The following is a 16,499-nucleotide window of genomic DNA, read 5'->3' on the forward strand; positions in this document are numbered from 1 at the left end:
GTGCTGACACATGCTTGCGGTTTTTCCATTTTTTTCAGATGATATGATGAAATTAAAAGTAATTACTATGTATCATTTGACTTGGTTAATGATGCCATTTGTACCAGTTGGTCTCACTGTTTTCTTAACACTTTCCTTAACTTTACTAATTGATCCTAAGAACTTGAACTAGATAACCTTTTGTTACCATTTAAAAGTACATATTATCTATAAAAATTTCATAACATTCACATATATTTTCAAAAACAAAACAAAATCAGCCCATACACTTTGCTTTTATTTTAGATACTCCCACATTGCCTCTCTAATCTAGGCGGTCCTCATCTCTTATTTAAGACAGTTGATCTGATCTCTTCGGACTCTGTTTTAGCCCAGTCTGTTCTTCACACAGCAGCCAGAGTGATTATTTTAAAATGTAAACCAGATGTCTCACTCCTATTAAAACCCTCTAGTGACTTCCTATTTTATTTAGAAAAGAAATCCAAAGCTTTACCTTGGTTTACAAGTTCCTTTATGATGTGGTTGGTCCCTGCCTTGTCCTGTCGTATATCCTGTTTTATTCCTTATGTCCTCATACCACTCCACAGACACAGCAAGTTCTCTGTCCTCTCATAGCCTCCACACTTTTTTTGTTTGGAACTTCCTTTTGTAAATGTTTGCATAGCTTTGTTTCTTGACTGCTTTTAGATTTGTGCTCAAATATCACCTCATAGAGACCTCCCTTTATCACCCTGTCTAAATACATTACACTCACTTTGGTCACTCATGTATCCTACTGCGGTTTATTCTTCATCACTTATTACCTGATAAAAAATAGATGTTTTCACTTAATATGTATATCTTATTCACATGTTATCTCCCATTCATCTGGGCAAGCATTGTGTGTTGGTAACTGACACACCCCTGTTATGTAGGACTTGATTGGCATGTTGATGTTTGTTGAACAAATTAGTGTGTGCCATCATTTTAGAAGTTTTGTTTTAATTTGAATTCAAAAAGGTAAAAAGGACCTTTGGCAATTTTTTTATGGGCTAGAGTTAATGCTTCACAAAAACTTAAAAGTAGTTTTGGTCTTTTTAAATGAAGATCACACTTCAGTTGTTTTGCTGGGTGTTTCTTGAAGCGAGATTTGACCAAGATTAATAAAATTCATATAGATAAAAAGTGAGTAAAAAATTTAGGTTTTTTTTTAAAGATTTTAAAATTTATTTTTAGACAGAGGGGTAGGGAGGGAGAAAGAGAGGGAGAGGAACATCAGTGGTTGCCCACTGGGGACCTGGTCCACAGCCCAGGCACGTGTCCTAACTGGGAATCAAACTGGTGACCCTTTGGTTTGCAGGCTGGTGCTTAATCCACTGAGGCACACCAGCCAGGGCTGAAAATTCAGTTTTTTTTACTGCTTTCTGCATGCATACAAATGAATATTTTAGATAGAAAATGTTGATTGTACTACTGATATTTGCTTGTAATTTTTAATTTTGGGAATGTAGTAAAGAGTAATCTGTGTAGAAAGTTCGCATTGGGAAGGGAAAGTGTATCTGGTTCATTACATAACTGAAAAAGGAGTCATGACCCTTTTCTCTTTCAAGGCATTCTCTAGCTTTCTTGTTGTAAAAAAGCATTCTGAGAACTAGTAAATGTATTTTGAGTTTCTTGCAGATATAAAATAGGTCTGGTAAAGATTTTCAAGAGTCACACCATCTTTGCTTTTCGCCTAAGCATGGGATATTTGGGTTGGCTAGAGGCTGCTGTTTTTGTTCTTAGAGTATAGGCCTTCTTGTAGTCTCTACCTTCCTCACCTCCCAAAGGCACTGATAGCACCCCGTTTTTTGCCCTTCCCCCCCTTCCCAGGGAATTATGAACACTGGCTGAATACTAGATATGTACCTCACCTAGGTATTTAATTTGTAAAGGTTTCTAGATTCCCCATTGTGGAAAGGAGGGGGGTGGGGTGCAAAGTAGTGGGCCTTCTAGGACCTTCTTTCACTTTAGCTTAGCTGCATACTAGTGTACCATTTAACTGTTCAAAATTTACTGTGCTCAGAAGTACTTGAAATGAATCAAGAATTAAGTGGGGTATAAATTGAAGGCCTCTGCAGTTTATTTTTGTAATGGACTAAATATCCTACTATTCAGCTACTTAGTTATAGGAACATGGTTTCATTTGTTTTCTTTAAATATTGAGGGAGATTTAAAAGAATAAGAAAGCTTCAATTTCTAAGGAGCCTTATAATGAAAAGAAATAAGTGGTATAAAATGGTAATTGTACTGTTGCAGAATGTAAGATCTTTTGAATTGTTTTTTGGTCTCTTGTGCTAATAGGCAGGTGCTTCTCGGAAGATGTGTAATAATATAGCCTTTCAAGTCACTTGGAAGGCTAGACCCGCGTGCTGTCACACCACTGTGTGCTTTCAAAGGTTTGGATTGTTGGGGAATTTTATCCCGCTTAATATATGGGTAGGAGAAAGGCAGGGACTTATTCATGTGTAGTTTTCCCTATTGTTAACATGAAAATTTATTTAAACACAAAATTGAAATTTGAAGAGATTGTGTAAGACACTCCTTAAAGCAGAAAGCATGTGGGAAAGCAGATTGTTAATGAGCCGTGCGTAGTGTGTGTGTGTGTTGCTATTTTTTCTCTTTTTATTGTAGTGGTTGGCACTTACCATGGTTCCCAGGACCAGCCCCATCAGGTGACTGGTAACCACCAGCAGCCTCCGCAGCAGAACACTGGGTTTCCTCGGAGCAGTCAGCCCTATTACAACAGTCGTGGTGTGTCTCGTGGAGGCTCTCGTGGTGCTAGAGGCTTGATGAATGGATACAGGGGCCCTGCCAATGGATTCAGAGGTAAAAACAAACAGCACCGAGTTCATGTCCTTTTCTGCTTTATAAAATATGTAGAAATACATCATGGTTTGGGGGAAAAATATGTCTCTCTCTGGATTAGCCTTTGATATATAATTTAAGCATTTTTATTATAGTTTGATAGAGTAGTTTAAATTGACAGTGAGTTTTTTGAATGCGTCAAATCCATGTCTCCCCTGTCCTCTAAGGGGTAGTTGCTTTCTGTACATTATCAGACGTTATGGAGATTTATTTGGTTGTTTTTTGTCTGTGTGTATGTGCGTGGATGGCTGACAGTTTTCAAAGGCAGTTCTTATAGAGATAGATGAACAGATTGAGCTGGGATAGGGAATTAGAGGGTACTGTGAGTAATTAGCATGGCTTATAATGTTTCATTTCTTCTCTTGGTCAGTAGTGAGAAAGTAAAAATTCCTTGTGAAGATAAGAAAATGATTTTCTTGTCCTAAATTTTAGGAGGATATGATGGTTATCGCCCTTCATTCTCTAACACTCCAAACAGTGGTTACACACAGTCTCAGTTCAGTGCTCCCCGGGACTATTCTGGCTATCAGCGGGTACGTAAAGTTATCATCAAGTATAAACCTGTTGGAAGTGTACCAGTGAAAGGAATTGATGTGGTTTCTTGATTCACTTGATTAAGTAATTTGGGGCTGATTTTATTTATACTTTTGGACAAGATACTTCATTATGAAGAACGAGGACTTGCTTTTCTTGGCACTCAGTATAAGTACTCATTTAAGAGTGTTAAAAACAATGATTTTTAAGAGCAGAGAAATATATCTCACTGAATGTTCTTGAGAGTACAATAATTACAGAATAATTAGTTATCTGTTGAAATGTCTAAAAGAATAAGGAAGGATTCTATATTCTGCAAGTATTACACTAAGAATGTAGATGGCTAAGGATTACAAAATTATCTTCATTACTAACTAGCTTGTCTTCTAGGATGGATATCAGCAGAATTTCAAGCGAGGCTCTGGGCAGAGTGGACCACGGGGAGCCCCACGAGGTAATATTTTGTGGTGGTGATCCTAGCTCCCAAGTGGAGCTTCTGTTCTGGCCTTGGAAGAGCTGTTCATAATCTGCATGCAGGTTACACGTTAGGAATACATTGATCATTTCCAGACTTGTTTCTAGGGGTTACATGAAATGCTCTGTTTCCAAAATTGATCTTGAACCCAAATTTAATTTTTTGAATGACTTTCCCTGTTACTCTACATTGTCTTGAAAACTAGAACACTTCTCCTCAGAAAAAAATGTTTTTCCAACTGCAAATTATTTTTCAGGTCCTAAAACCTGCTAAATGTTTTTAGGAGTACTTACTGAAGCATTTTTGTAAGACATTTTTGGAATGAGATTGAACATTTATATAAATTTATTATTCCTCTTTTATTTTTGAAACATGCATATTATATTGTAGGTCCAAAGACCCTTTAATGGCCAGATAAGCCATAGTTACGTTTAGAGAACCATTTAGAAGTCATAGAACTAATCGAAACTTCAATGCCTTTTGGAGTGCTATTATATAAATATCCAGTTATTTCTTACTTTTAAACAAAGCCGCCAAATTCCTAACTGTAATTGAATTATACTTAACAATGACAGGTTCTAAGAGTTTTTGGTTTTGTCTGTTGTAGGAAAACTACTTCATACCATGTGGGCAGGAAGTCAGTCAACCTGTGTAACAATTAGAGGTAGCATTTCATATGATCCGAAGTTCTAAATGGTTCTTACTTGAGGGAAGTAAATTGAATAGGTTTCCTCTAGATATTGGCCATCACATGTATAAAATGTATATTAAGGAGGAATTACAAAGTACTTTGATTTTAATGCTAGTAGAAACTGGCCAATAAAAAGGTGCACTTTTAAAACACTAATGGATCACTGGGAAATTATCGACTTGAAGTATCTAAGGATATTTGCATGTGAATGTGGGTTATGTTCTTTTTCACCTTGTAGCATATTCTATGAAAGTTGAGTTGACTGGTAGCTAAAAATCTGTTTTAACAGCATGTAAAAAGTTATTTTATCTGTTACAAGTCATTATATAATTTTCAATGTTATGTAGTTTCTTTTTAACAGTTTAGGTAATAAGGTCTGTTTTTCATTCTGGTGCTTTTATTAATTTTGATAGTATGATGTTACTACTGAAATGTAAGCTAGAGTGTACACTAGAATGTAAGCTCCATGAGAGCAGGTACCTTGTCTGTCTTTATTGCTGTATCTATTTCCAACGCCTGATGACAGTGCCTGGCACATAGTAGGCACTCAATAAATACTTGTTGAATGAATGAATGAATGAGTACTGGTGGAATACTCCATTAGCTCTACTCTTCCTTTAGCTAGAGAACATGAGCAAATTTGCGCATGACAACTTCCAGGACAGGTGAAACTTGAACACTGAAGAATTGTCCTCTTAAACCTGATAATGTGGTGACAAGCTACCCACATGCTTCTTGACTTCAGATGAAAATCTGCTTGAAGGCAAAACAAATAGTATTTGAAAGAAAAACCAAATGCCATTTTTGTCTTCTAGGTCGTGGAGGGCCCCCAAGACCCAACAGAGGGATGCCGCAAATGAACACTCAGCAAGTGAATTAATCTGATTCACAGGATTATGTTTAATCGCCAAAAACACACTGGCCAGTGTACCATAATATGTTACCAGAAGAGTTATTACCTATTTGTTCTCCCTTTCAGGAAACCTATTGTAAAGGGACTGTTTTCATCCCATAAAGACAGAACTACAATTGTCAGCTTTATATTACCTGGACATGGAAGGAAACTATTTTTACTCTGCATGTTCTGTCCTAAGCGTCATCTTGAGCCTTGCACATGATACTCAGATTCCTCACCCTTGCCTAGGAGTAAAACATAATATTCTTTATGGGGTGATAATATCTCCATAGATAATCGAAGTGGCTTGGAGAAAGCAAGATTGACTTTTGACATTGGATAAAAATCTACAAATCAGCCCTAGGATTATTCAGTGGTAATTGACAAAAAATATTTCCCTTGAAAGGAAGATGGAAGGAGTGTGGTATGGCAGAAAAACTGCATTTCACAGCTTTTCTAGTTAAATTGGAGCACTGAACGTTTAGACGCATACCAAATTACGCACGGGCCCTTGATCATACATACAAGGTTGGCTACTGACTTTGACATAGTGCTATTCATCCTCTGGCCAAAGGACTGGTTAAAAACACATCTTGACTTGCTTCTTAACAGCTGATGCGTGTAAGACAAAGCCAAAATGCAAAATTAGGCTTTGATCGGCACTTTTTGAAAAACATGCAACAAATATGGGATGTAATCTGGATGGCCACTTCTGTACTTAATGTGAAGTATTTAGATATCTTTTTGAACACATAACATTTTCCTTGACAATGGCTTTTGTAAGGATTGGTACTATATATCATTCCTTATGATGCTCATTGCTTATCACTAATCCTTGGAATTTGCTGTATTGTCACCTAAATTGGAACAGGTACTGATAAAAACCTATAATGGGTAATCATAACACTCTTGGTCACATGTTTTCCTGCAGCCTGAAGGTTTTTAAAAGATACCAAATGCCTGCTGCTACCACCCTCTTAAATTGCCATCTTTTGAAAAGCACCAGTACGTGTTTTAGATCAATTTCCCTATTTTAGGGAAATGACAGTCAGTAGTTTCAGTTCTGATGGTATAAGCAAAACAAATAAAACATGTTTTTAAAAGTTGTATCTTGAAACACTGGTGTTCAACAGCTAGCAGCTTATGTGGTCCACCCATGCATTGTTAGTGTATGTATTTTACGGTCATCTCCAGCAGCTACTTCTGTAGTACTTGCACTTACCTTTTGTCTAACCCTAATTGAATAATCCTTTTCTCATGGAGGTATTATTCATACTCAAAGTGGTGACTCTTTCCCGTAGACACATAAGGAGAGTCACAGATTTGGTGGAGATGGACAGTTGAGCCATTCACATACTAAGTTGAGGATATGTGCTGGCAGTGAGAGCACTAGTTCTGTGTGCCTGTGGACTTGATGCTGCTTGTTGTGTCCCACTCTGACTATATGGAGAACTAGGCCCACCTAGTAAGCAAAGGCTGCTAAGTTCATGGTATTTTCTGTGCAGAAATGAAACTTTGTTTTCAGCCTTCAGCTAAGGAATTTTTGCAGTAGGTGCTCAACTACTTAAAAACACAGACAGCTCTCCTCAGACATTCATTGTTATTAGACAACTGGAGTTACCACTGGTTTTGTAGCCTGCTAAAATGGATAGGCTGTTGTTGAACATTCCACATTGAAAAGTTTTGTAGGGTGGTGGGGAAGGAGGGGATCTTTAATGTTTATTTTAAAAATAAAGTCAGTTCTTAAGTTTTCTCATGTGTGGTTGTGGTACATCATATTGGAGGGTTATCTGTTTCCATTTGCAAATGAGTCTCTCTTGTTAGCACCTCCCCTTGTGTGCTTTACATGACATCTGCCTGGGATGTACCACAACCATATGTTAGTTGTATTTTAGAGAGATCAGACAAGTATTAATGGTTTATGGGGTGGTCCCTAGATGTATGCTTACAGTCCTCTACATAAAGCTAAATTTGCTCTCTGTGTCAAAAATAATTTCAGGACATTTACAATCAAAATTGAACTACATAAGTTCTTTTTTACAGTGGTTTTTATGAATCAGTTCAGAGATGGGATGGGGAGAAACGCTTTCTAGGTTGCAAAATTCTATGCATTAGTGCAGATGTGAATGTGCAAAGGTGTTTGATTATTTCTCTGTATGTTTTTTAAAGGATTGTTTCTTTCTGAACTACTATATATTATTTTTGGCATTCTACAATTGCAGTTTCAATGTAAAACTTATGCCTCAATTCAGACTACATTTTTAAAGGAATGCCTCATTATGGGGCAGAGAACTTTTTTTAAAGTTCCATTAAGATCTGAGTCTTGGTCCTAAGTGTTCTGTAAAATACACTTTTCCTCCCTGCAGAAGGCCTTTCATTTGGTCAAGTGGCACAGTTTAACAGTTGCAAGGAAGTATTGTCACACATGTCACTGTAGTTTCTCGGTGCAGTAGGACTCCACACGTGAAGAACTTCTGGAGATGCACTGTGTCAGTTGACAGTCTCACATGAATGAAGAGACTTCTGTTTTAAAGCTTTAAGGTAGAATGTCAAGATTGCCCTGGTTAGGGCAGTTTTGTTTTCAGATCCTAATATTCCTAAAGAATGTGGAAGACATTTTCCTGATCATTTTATCTTGCTACTAAAATAGCCTTTAAATATTTTTAATCAGTTAGCTTCTGTAGTTCTTTTGTCTCCTGTATAGGCAACACGGGAGACTTGTCCGCTTATAGGAGACTTGAGAATGTGTGTTTATTGTCGGAAAGCTCATTAACTGAGGTGCTCTGTTGACAACCAATTCATAAAATTTAGAAGGTAGTTGAGTAGTCAGCCTTCTAAGTGTCTTAGGAAATTTGTACTGTTCATTTTATTTTCAATAATATATCTTAGGGGGAATGGGAGTACAGGTAAGTGCTGAGTTCAAACCATTCATTTAATCTCTAAGCTCCCAAATCTCCAACTCCTTTGAGTTCTTGTTAAGTGCTCTTAAGTTTTGTTGACTAAGTTATATTGAAAAGAATTGGTATTGCCCTTGAGCTTATCCTTTCTAAAGGTAGTGGGGAAGGAAATGAAGGCTCATGTCTATACCTTTTCCAATTTCGAATTCTACAAAAATACTGGGAAAGACTAGTGAATGTTTTAAATTACATTAGATTAAATCATATTAAAATCTGATTCCTTATTGTCCTTGAGTGAAGTCTGCCTCAGTTGTATATACCATCCAGCAAAACTCTTAAGTAAGGAAGATGTGCTACTTAAGGAGAGGAAAAACCTTGAAATCTCTTTGGTAGCCTTGATTTTCAGGTTTTAATAGCTATTCTGAAGTCTAATCCAGTCCCATGCAGAAGACTGGCTCTGTGAGTTTAGGTAGGTAAAACACCTAATCTATTATGGCCATTTTTAGTGCTGTATTATTTTGTGAGCGCTAGTTTTCTTTAAGTCCTGTGTTTATATTAGGGAGCCGCTGTAAGCCAGTGAACTAAATCTTGGGGAAAATTTGGGTATCCTTTGCCAGGCATTATGCCAGGCACAGCATTCGTTGGTGACAAAAATCACTGTTTCCTGCTTTCACTGAACAGTCTAAAGATGCTGATGTGGTGGCATTAAAGTAGCAAATCCATGACGGAGCAGCACGGATCATGGTAGATTCTAAGGCCATGATTAGTAGGATGCGACCTCGTCAAAATGATCAGGACTTTAGTTGAAAGGGATAAATGAACTAAGATTTGGAGAATGAGGAGTTACAAACTAGATGGGAGAAGGTACAAACTTAGCATGTCCAAAGGTCCAGTCTCCAGGACTGAGGTGGCTGGCTGGCTCAAGTGAAAAGAGTACAGGTTGAGTAGCGTGAGGTTGAAACATTAACAGCTACTATGGATTGCTTTATAGTTATATGTCATGTTAAGTTTTGTCTCAAGAGTAGTTGGGAACATTTGATGATTTTTACGCCATGTGTATGGGGTGGGGGAGAATGGTGGGTTACCTAATAAATGCCATTTGAAGAATGTTCAGTGCAGTGTTGAGACCAAAATGTACAAGACGTGGCTACTTGGAAGTAGCACTTGTATGAACACAAAAGTGGAGGGTGGTGGTGAGTGGATGTCTACATATTTCCTATCTGTATACTTCGTGGAACTTTGTGGAGTTCTCCAGGCCTTGGTTATCAGATTTCATCTCTAGCTAAAACTGTTCCCCTAGGTGGCCTCATGTAATCCCATGGTTATGACACAATTAGTATTTAAGTTAACCCTAAATATTTTTAGGTCCCAAACTCTGAACCAATTCATACTAAGTGTCTTGATTTGACAATGTCATGAGTATTCCAAATTGCCCTTTTGATTAGCTTACATTCATCTGGTTGCTCAGGGCAAATACACTTTGGAGATGGTCATTGATTTTCATACCCTGTATCTGGTCCTTAAGCAAACCCACCTGCTTCTACTGAAAATATGTCCTGAGTCATCTAGCACTTGTGACCACCATTACCAGCTTTGAACAGTGAACTACAGTAGCTTGTAAATGGTTCTCCATGCTTCTACCCTTGCTCTTATGTAGTACAATTTTTGCACATTGGCCAGAATGAGCCTTTTAAAAGGGCACCTCCAATTTTGTCACTTACACCGTTTCCCAAACTGCAGTGGTTTCTCATACCTGGAGTTTTCTAAATCTGACCCACGTGCCCTTCATTGTATATCCTAATTTTCTGCCGTATTCCATTTTCCTTATTACTGTCCTGTGGCCACACTGGCTGCTTTGCCAAGGATTTTCCCATTTTGGAGTCTACATGCTTTCAGCAGGGAAGACGACTCATGAATTCTGTTTCCTTCATGCTCACCTCTAAAATAATATCTTTAGTCACTTGCCGGATGTTTTATTCTTAAAACCTATCTAGAATTATGTAAGCTTCACAAGGGACGGAAATGTGGTTACTATCCCTTGTATCTGGCATATTGAAATCTTGAGTGAATTAAAGAATTTGATGGTGGATGTTGGACTGGATGGGTGGCGGTGCTGATTATTACATTAGATCTGGAAGTTCCTTTATAAAATTTGGGGGGGGGCAAGAGAAATGAATTCGGCTTCAGACATTCTGAGTTTGAGGTGTTCAAGAAGAAAGTATTAAGTCCAACGATCTGGTCCGAAGACAACGTAATCGTAAGTATGGGTGGCCCTGTAGTCATGTCCTTAGCGCGAGTTCTGGTTGCTAGACGGGGTTGGCAGTAACGAGAAGAGCAGGGCCCTGGAGCTGGGTTTCAGAAGAGCCCCGGCATTTGAGGGTCAGGTAAAGACCTTAAAGGAATCTGCCAAGTACAGCGGCCGCAATGGGTAGACAACCTACAGAATTCCACACTACAGGATTACCGGCTAAGTATGAAGGAGGGTCGATGAGATGAAAGAGGCCTGATTGAGTTTGAGTTTCCTTATCCTGTCGTTAAAACGGTGCGCTGTTTAGGATCAGTAAAATGACTCGTCTCGCGTAACAAGGCGAACACTGAAAACCCTGAACTTCTAACCCTGTGCTGCCCGTACCTACCTCGACACCCGAGCTACCTGGCACAGTGGCAGAGACGGTGCGGACATCTGTACGCTTAATTTGTCCTTGGTAGTTAGGTGTCTTAATTTCAACAAGAGACAACTACATTCTGCACCGAAGGCAGAGGCTGAAACTCAGCCCCTGCGTGGACCTAGGTTGCAGCTCCGCCTCCCGCTCCTTGACGTCATCACTCGGAGACAGGGTTGAGGAAGGTCCCCACTGGCTTGCAGTCGCCGCACCCGTTGCGCGCTTGGGCACGCACAGCCAACCAGCGCCCGAGCCAGACGCGCGTCGCGGAGCAGTGCGGGCCTGGATTACCGACTGCAGGCATCCGCTAGGGGCCGTCTGCTGCGCTGGTTGTCTGGGGTGGTTTGGCGTCCCACGTGCTTTCGAGGCCCACGTGCTTCCGCTTTGCTGCTGTTTGGAATTCGCTGAGCTCCAGACGCAGGTACTCCTAACGGGATGGTTGGGGCTAGGTGCCGAGGTCGGTGTCCGTTTCCTCGTGCCTGGAGGAGACTGGCTAGAAGACGAAGTTTCTGCACCCAGGCCTCTGCCCGGCCCACGTCGACGGCTGCCTCACCCAGGCTCTCCTAGGTGACAGGATCCTATTCCCCAGTAGGCGGCCCCTTTCGGGCATGCTTCTCCTGCGCTCTCTGGGGTTACGTCGTTCGATTTCCACTCTCTAGAGACCTCTGGCTGGGTGGGAGAGAGGGGTGGAGGGGATTGGGTGAGTGACAACACTTTTGCTTTCCGTGGAGCTTGCCCACGGTTCCTGGTTGCCGCCTGGGCATGGAACTGAGGCAATCTTGATTCCAGATCCTCCCACACTCCTGGTTACTTCACCAAGCTCATTCGTTTAAACTCTTTATTCAGCAGTCACATTCAAAAGTTGTTTTGTTTGCCAGTGCACCACCTAGAATGGTGGCTGGCACATAGATCCTATGTATATTTGTTAGACGAATAGTTGAATGAATGAAAAATAACCACCTATTTTCTCCTGTAAGGCCTTCCTCATTCGTTAAGACTTCTGGGCAACTCCAAACCACCGTAATCTCACTGTCTGTAGTGGTCAAATTTTGTCTTACACAGATTATTCCTCATCTTTTCATTTAAATGTCTTCTTCAAGGATAATGAAAGTTCCTTAAGGTCAAGACTTTGTGTCGTACTACTTGTGGGGCTCCCACGGTAACTAGAGCAAAAAGCAGTCCCAATAATTAATTTTAATTGATTATTATAGGGTCTTTATGTAGTCCGCAACACAGCCTGCAAGCTGTGCAGGTTGGAAAAAAACGGAAAGACCTTAGGCTTTGGAGTCAGGCAGACTTGAGAGTAAGTCCTGTCTGTGTAGTTTTTCTTTTCTTTCTTGGGGTACTTGAGTATTTATACTTGGTCCTTTCCGTATAAAATAGGAACCACTGATTGTGTCGTGGTGTTCATGGTAAAATAGAGCTGCTAAATTTCCTATTTGGATTGGGAGCTTAGGAGGACAGCTGAGGCATGATTAAGGTTCAGTTAATGAGCTTTATGTTCAGAATGTAGTAGGCACTGGAGTTTCTAAGTGACCTATCCTTTAAAATTTTTTGTTACAGTAATACAGTTGATACAGCTGATGTTTCTTTGGTGTATTATGGTAATGGTGCAATATTTTATTATATGTAATTACAGTAATTTTTGAGGTCTTCTTGTACAGGCTTCAGTATGGTTTTTCTCTCCCTTGAAGCAACAGTTGGACTCATTTCATCATAGTGATCATTGATTTTTTTCCCCTGACTTTATTAATAATGCATGTGAATTTTAAAAAGCAAAACAACCACCCACCCCACCCCCCAAAGAACCACAAATTAAGAATCACCTGCAACCTCACAATCCAGAAATAACTAGTGGATTGGCCAAAAAGTCTGTGTGGTTTTTCCCATAAAATAAGACACATTTTTCATTTTCACCAATAACTTTATTGATTTGGATATTTTGAGTATGTCAGCTATCTCCTGCATGGTATAACATTGATTGTTTTCAATTAATGCCTTGATTTGATTGTTATGAACTTCAATGGTCTACCCAACTGTGGAACATTGTCCAGTGAGAAATCTCCAGAATGAAACTTCACTAACCACCTTTGACACATTCAGTCAGTCACAGTACAAACACCTTCTCCATACGTAGTACAGATCTATTTTGGGTTTCACTTGTGTTTTTACCTTTCTTGAAATAATAAAGCATAATATGCCAAAAATGTTGCATATTTTCTTCCACCTTCAGTAGTGAAATGGCTACACAAAAATTCACCAATTTTTTAAAAAATGCACACTGATATGACAGCTGTCACAATACAATCTAACAAAATTATTTCAAATAAGATTAAAAGCAACTAAGTGCTACTAGAACCTTTTTATAGAAAAAAAAACCACAAACTTTTTGGCCAATCCAATACCGAATACTTTGGTGTTTTCTTCCAGTCTTTTTCTTTCTCTATGAGTTATGTATATGCACAAAAAATGGTATTATGCTTAATCACATCATGTTATTCTCTCATAAGCATCTTTACCTGTATCCTTAGTTTTCAAATGATTTTGAAAAAGTTTTGTTGAAAACTGCCTTCTTATCTAAAGATGTACCATTGTATAGTTTAGTCGTTCTACTTTTTAAATGTTTATTTTTTACTTGTCACCCAAGGATATGTTTGTTGATATTAGAGAGAGAAGAAGAGAGAAGAAGGGAGAGAGTGAGAGAGGAAAACACCAATCAGTTATGTGCCCTGACCTGGGATTGAACCTGCAATGTTCTGGTGTATGGGATGAAGCTCCCAACCAGCCAGGACAGTCATTCTATTTTTTTGAACATTGTTTCTGATTTTTAAAAAAATACTCGTCCATAGAGGTGTGACTTACAGCTTTCCTGCTGACTTCCCAGGTGGAGGGAACATTTTCATCCCCTCCCCAAGCCTCAGTTTCCCAATGGGTGATGGCTTCCCTAGGGAGCTGTTTGAAGGTTAAGATGATGCCCATAAAGGCGCCTAGTAGAGCGCCTAGCCCCACAGGAGGCAGCAGCTCATGTCCCTCACCCAGAGTCTGGTCTTCACGTCCAGTGTCTCCTTTCTGAGCAGTGATATTACTTCACCATGCATCGGAAGAAAGTGGATAACCGGATCCGGATTCTCATAGAGAATGGGGTAGCTGAGCGGCAAAGGTCTCTCTTTGTTGTGGTTGGAGATCGAGGAAAAGACCAGGTGAGACGTGGTATGTGCTTCCTGATACTGTCCCAAAGAGTCAGCATGTCATTGGCCCTCTTAGGTTTTAGCACAGAATGACATTAAGGTCCCTTGATTGGCTTCCTTTAAGTAAAATGCCTACTGGAGAACCTTTCTTTTTCTTTTCTTTTTTAAAAAAATTTTATTTATTTGAAGTTCTTATTTATTTTTAGAGAGAGGGGAAGCGAGAAAGAAAGAGGGAGAGAAATATCAATGTGTGGTTGCCTTTTATGCCCCCCCCTACCAGGGACCTGGCCTGCAACCCAGGCATGTGCCCTGATTGGGAATCGAACCAGCGACCCCTTAGTTTGCAGGCTGGCACTCAGTCCATTGAGCCACACCAGCCAGGGCCCTTTATTTTTCTGTAAGTAATAAATACTCTGTATTTAGAGTTATTAGCAGAGGGTTAACAGCTCTTGATGCCTGGGGTGGTGGACTGAGCACAAGGTTTAGTGTATGTGACCTGGCTTCTAGTTCCAACTTCAGCACCAGTCGCCTGGTGACCTTGGACACTTCCCCGGCCCTCAGTTTAGTTTCCGCATCTGTCAAATGAGGTTTTCTGGATGGCAGTCTCAGAAGTCTTTTTCGCCCCTGAGAGTCTGTGACTTTTTCCTTTGGCAGGTGGTCATACTTCATCACATGTTGTCCAAAGCAACCGTGAAGGCTCGGCCGTCAGTGCTGTGGTGTTACAAGAAAGAGCTGGGGTTTAGCAGGTAAGCTTGGCCCTTCAAGTGTCCCAAGCTACTGACAGTTCCTGCTTGTTAGCCGAGAGCCAGGAGAGGATTCCCTGCCGTAGTTTCCTGAGATTGTTAGTGGAGTTAGTCTCAGGTCACTTCTGAACAGAGAAAATGATGGGGTGGGTACCTTTCCTTCATTCCTGATAATACGTTTCAGATAATTTTCACGCTCTTTCAGTCCCCAGTGCAACGATTTGCTTTCTGCACATGATTTTTCTTTCTACTTTTCTAGGCTCATTTAACGCAAGCTTCTTCAATTTTACTTCATGTTACCTCAAATTTACTTGATGTTATCACTCTTTCTTTCCCTTTTGTTTCTGAGGAGGCTATACCTCATCCCATGTTTTTCTTTCTTCTTTACTTTTTTTTTCCTTACCCAAGGACATTTTTTAATTGCTTTTAGAGAGAGGGAGGAGAGAAAGTGTGCGAGAGAGGCGCCGATTGATTCCCTTCTTGTAGGCACCCTGACTGGGGATCAAACGTGCAGCCTGGGCATGTGCCCTGACTGGGAATCGAGCCCACGACCTTTCCGTTCATGGGACGATGCTCCAACCAACCGAGCCAGGGCTCATCCCGTGTTTAAAGCAAACCCCTTAATCTACTGTGCATCTCTTCTCAAACTGCTTTCAGAATCTTTACCTTCTGTCCTCTCTCGGACACTCTGTACCCCTGTGAAGTTTTCTCCTTTTTCCTGTTAAACTGCTCAGCTCTTTCCTTTCAAGATTAGCTACACACCCAGCTTTATCCCCCAGGCCAGCTTTTTCTCTCACTCTCATTGCCAAACACCTTGAAGTGCAAGCCTTTTGCACTTCCTGGCCACCTTCCCTGCTGTCTGGCTCTTGCTTCTGCTGTCATGACCAAGTTGTGCTCTTGGAGATTGCTGGTGACCTGATGCCCAATTTGAGAACTTTTCCTTCTTTTCTGAACTCTTTCCTCAGTAGTTCAGTGCTGTGTTTGACAGTGGGCTGATCTTACTTTTTTTTTTTTAATTATTTATTTATCTTTAGAGGGGAAGGGGGGAAGGAGAGATGGAGAGAAACATCAATGTATGGTTGCCTTTTTTGTGCGTCCCCTGCTGGGAACTGGCCTGCAGGGAACCGGCCTGCAACCCAGGCATGTGCCCTGACTGGGAATCGAACCGCGATCGTGTGGTTTGCAGGCCCGCGCTCAATCCACTGAGCTACACCAGCCAGGGCTTGATCTTACTTTTTTGAAGCTGCGATTTTAAGACTTGTAGTTGTGGCCCTGGCTGGTGTAGCTCAGTGGATTGAGCGCACGCAGACCTGCGAACCAGAGGATTGCAGTTTGATTCCCAGTCAGGGCACATGCCTGGGTTGCAGGCCAGTTCCCAGCAGGGGACACATGAGAGGCAACCATACATTGATATTTCTCTCCCTCTCTCCTTCCCTTCCCCTCTAAAGATAAATAAATAAAATCTTAAACAAAGAAAAAGACTTGTAGTAGTAAATAGCAGACCTCTAACACAAACCGCTTAGGCAC

The 16,499-nt window shown here is 40.4% G+C and overlaps 2 protein-coding genes across 3 annotated transcripts in view; both read left to right on the top strand.

Moving 5' to 3' along the window:
- Positions 1-9,491, top strand: part of CAPRIN1 (cell cycle associated protein 1) — a 39,287-nt gene extending 29,796 nt beyond the window's left edge. Inside the window, exons 16-19 of the mRNA XM_037128218.2 lie at positions 2,653-2,847; positions 3,319-3,419; positions 3,811-3,874; positions 5,402-9,491. Coding sequence (XP_036984113.1) covers positions 2,653-2,847; positions 3,319-3,419; positions 3,811-3,874; positions 5,402-5,466 — 425 coding nt within the window. The 3' untranslated portion in view covers positions 5,467-9,491. The remainder of the gene's footprint in view (positions 1-2,652; positions 2,848-3,318; positions 3,420-3,810; positions 3,875-5,401) is intronic.
- Positions 9,492-11,315: 1,824 nt separating this feature from the next.
- Positions 11,316-16,499, top strand: part of NAT10 (N-acetyltransferase 10) — a 37,213-nt gene continuing 32,029 nt past the window's right edge. Inside the window, exons 1-3 of one of the 2 annotated variants that reach the window (XM_037128272.2) lie at positions 11,316-11,462; positions 14,119-14,241; positions 14,884-14,975. In XM_037128272.2, coding sequence (XP_036984167.2) covers positions 14,134-14,241; positions 14,884-14,975 — 200 coding nt within the window. In that variant the 5' untranslated portion in view covers positions 11,316-11,462; positions 14,119-14,133. Of the gene's footprint in view, positions 11,463-11,523; positions 11,609-14,118; positions 14,242-14,883; positions 14,976-16,499 lie in introns of those variants that run through there. The other variant, XM_053673131.1, reaches the window with a different exon arrangement.

This window comes from Artibeus jamaicensis, unplaced genomic scaffold (assembly GCF_021234435.1).
Source record: "Artibeus jamaicensis isolate MK-2021 breed Jamaican fruit bat unplaced genomic scaffold, CSHL_Jam_final contig_797, whole genome shotgun sequence".
Lineage (NCBI taxonomy): Eukaryota > Metazoa > Chordata > Mammalia > Chiroptera > Phyllostomidae > Artibeus > Artibeus jamaicensis.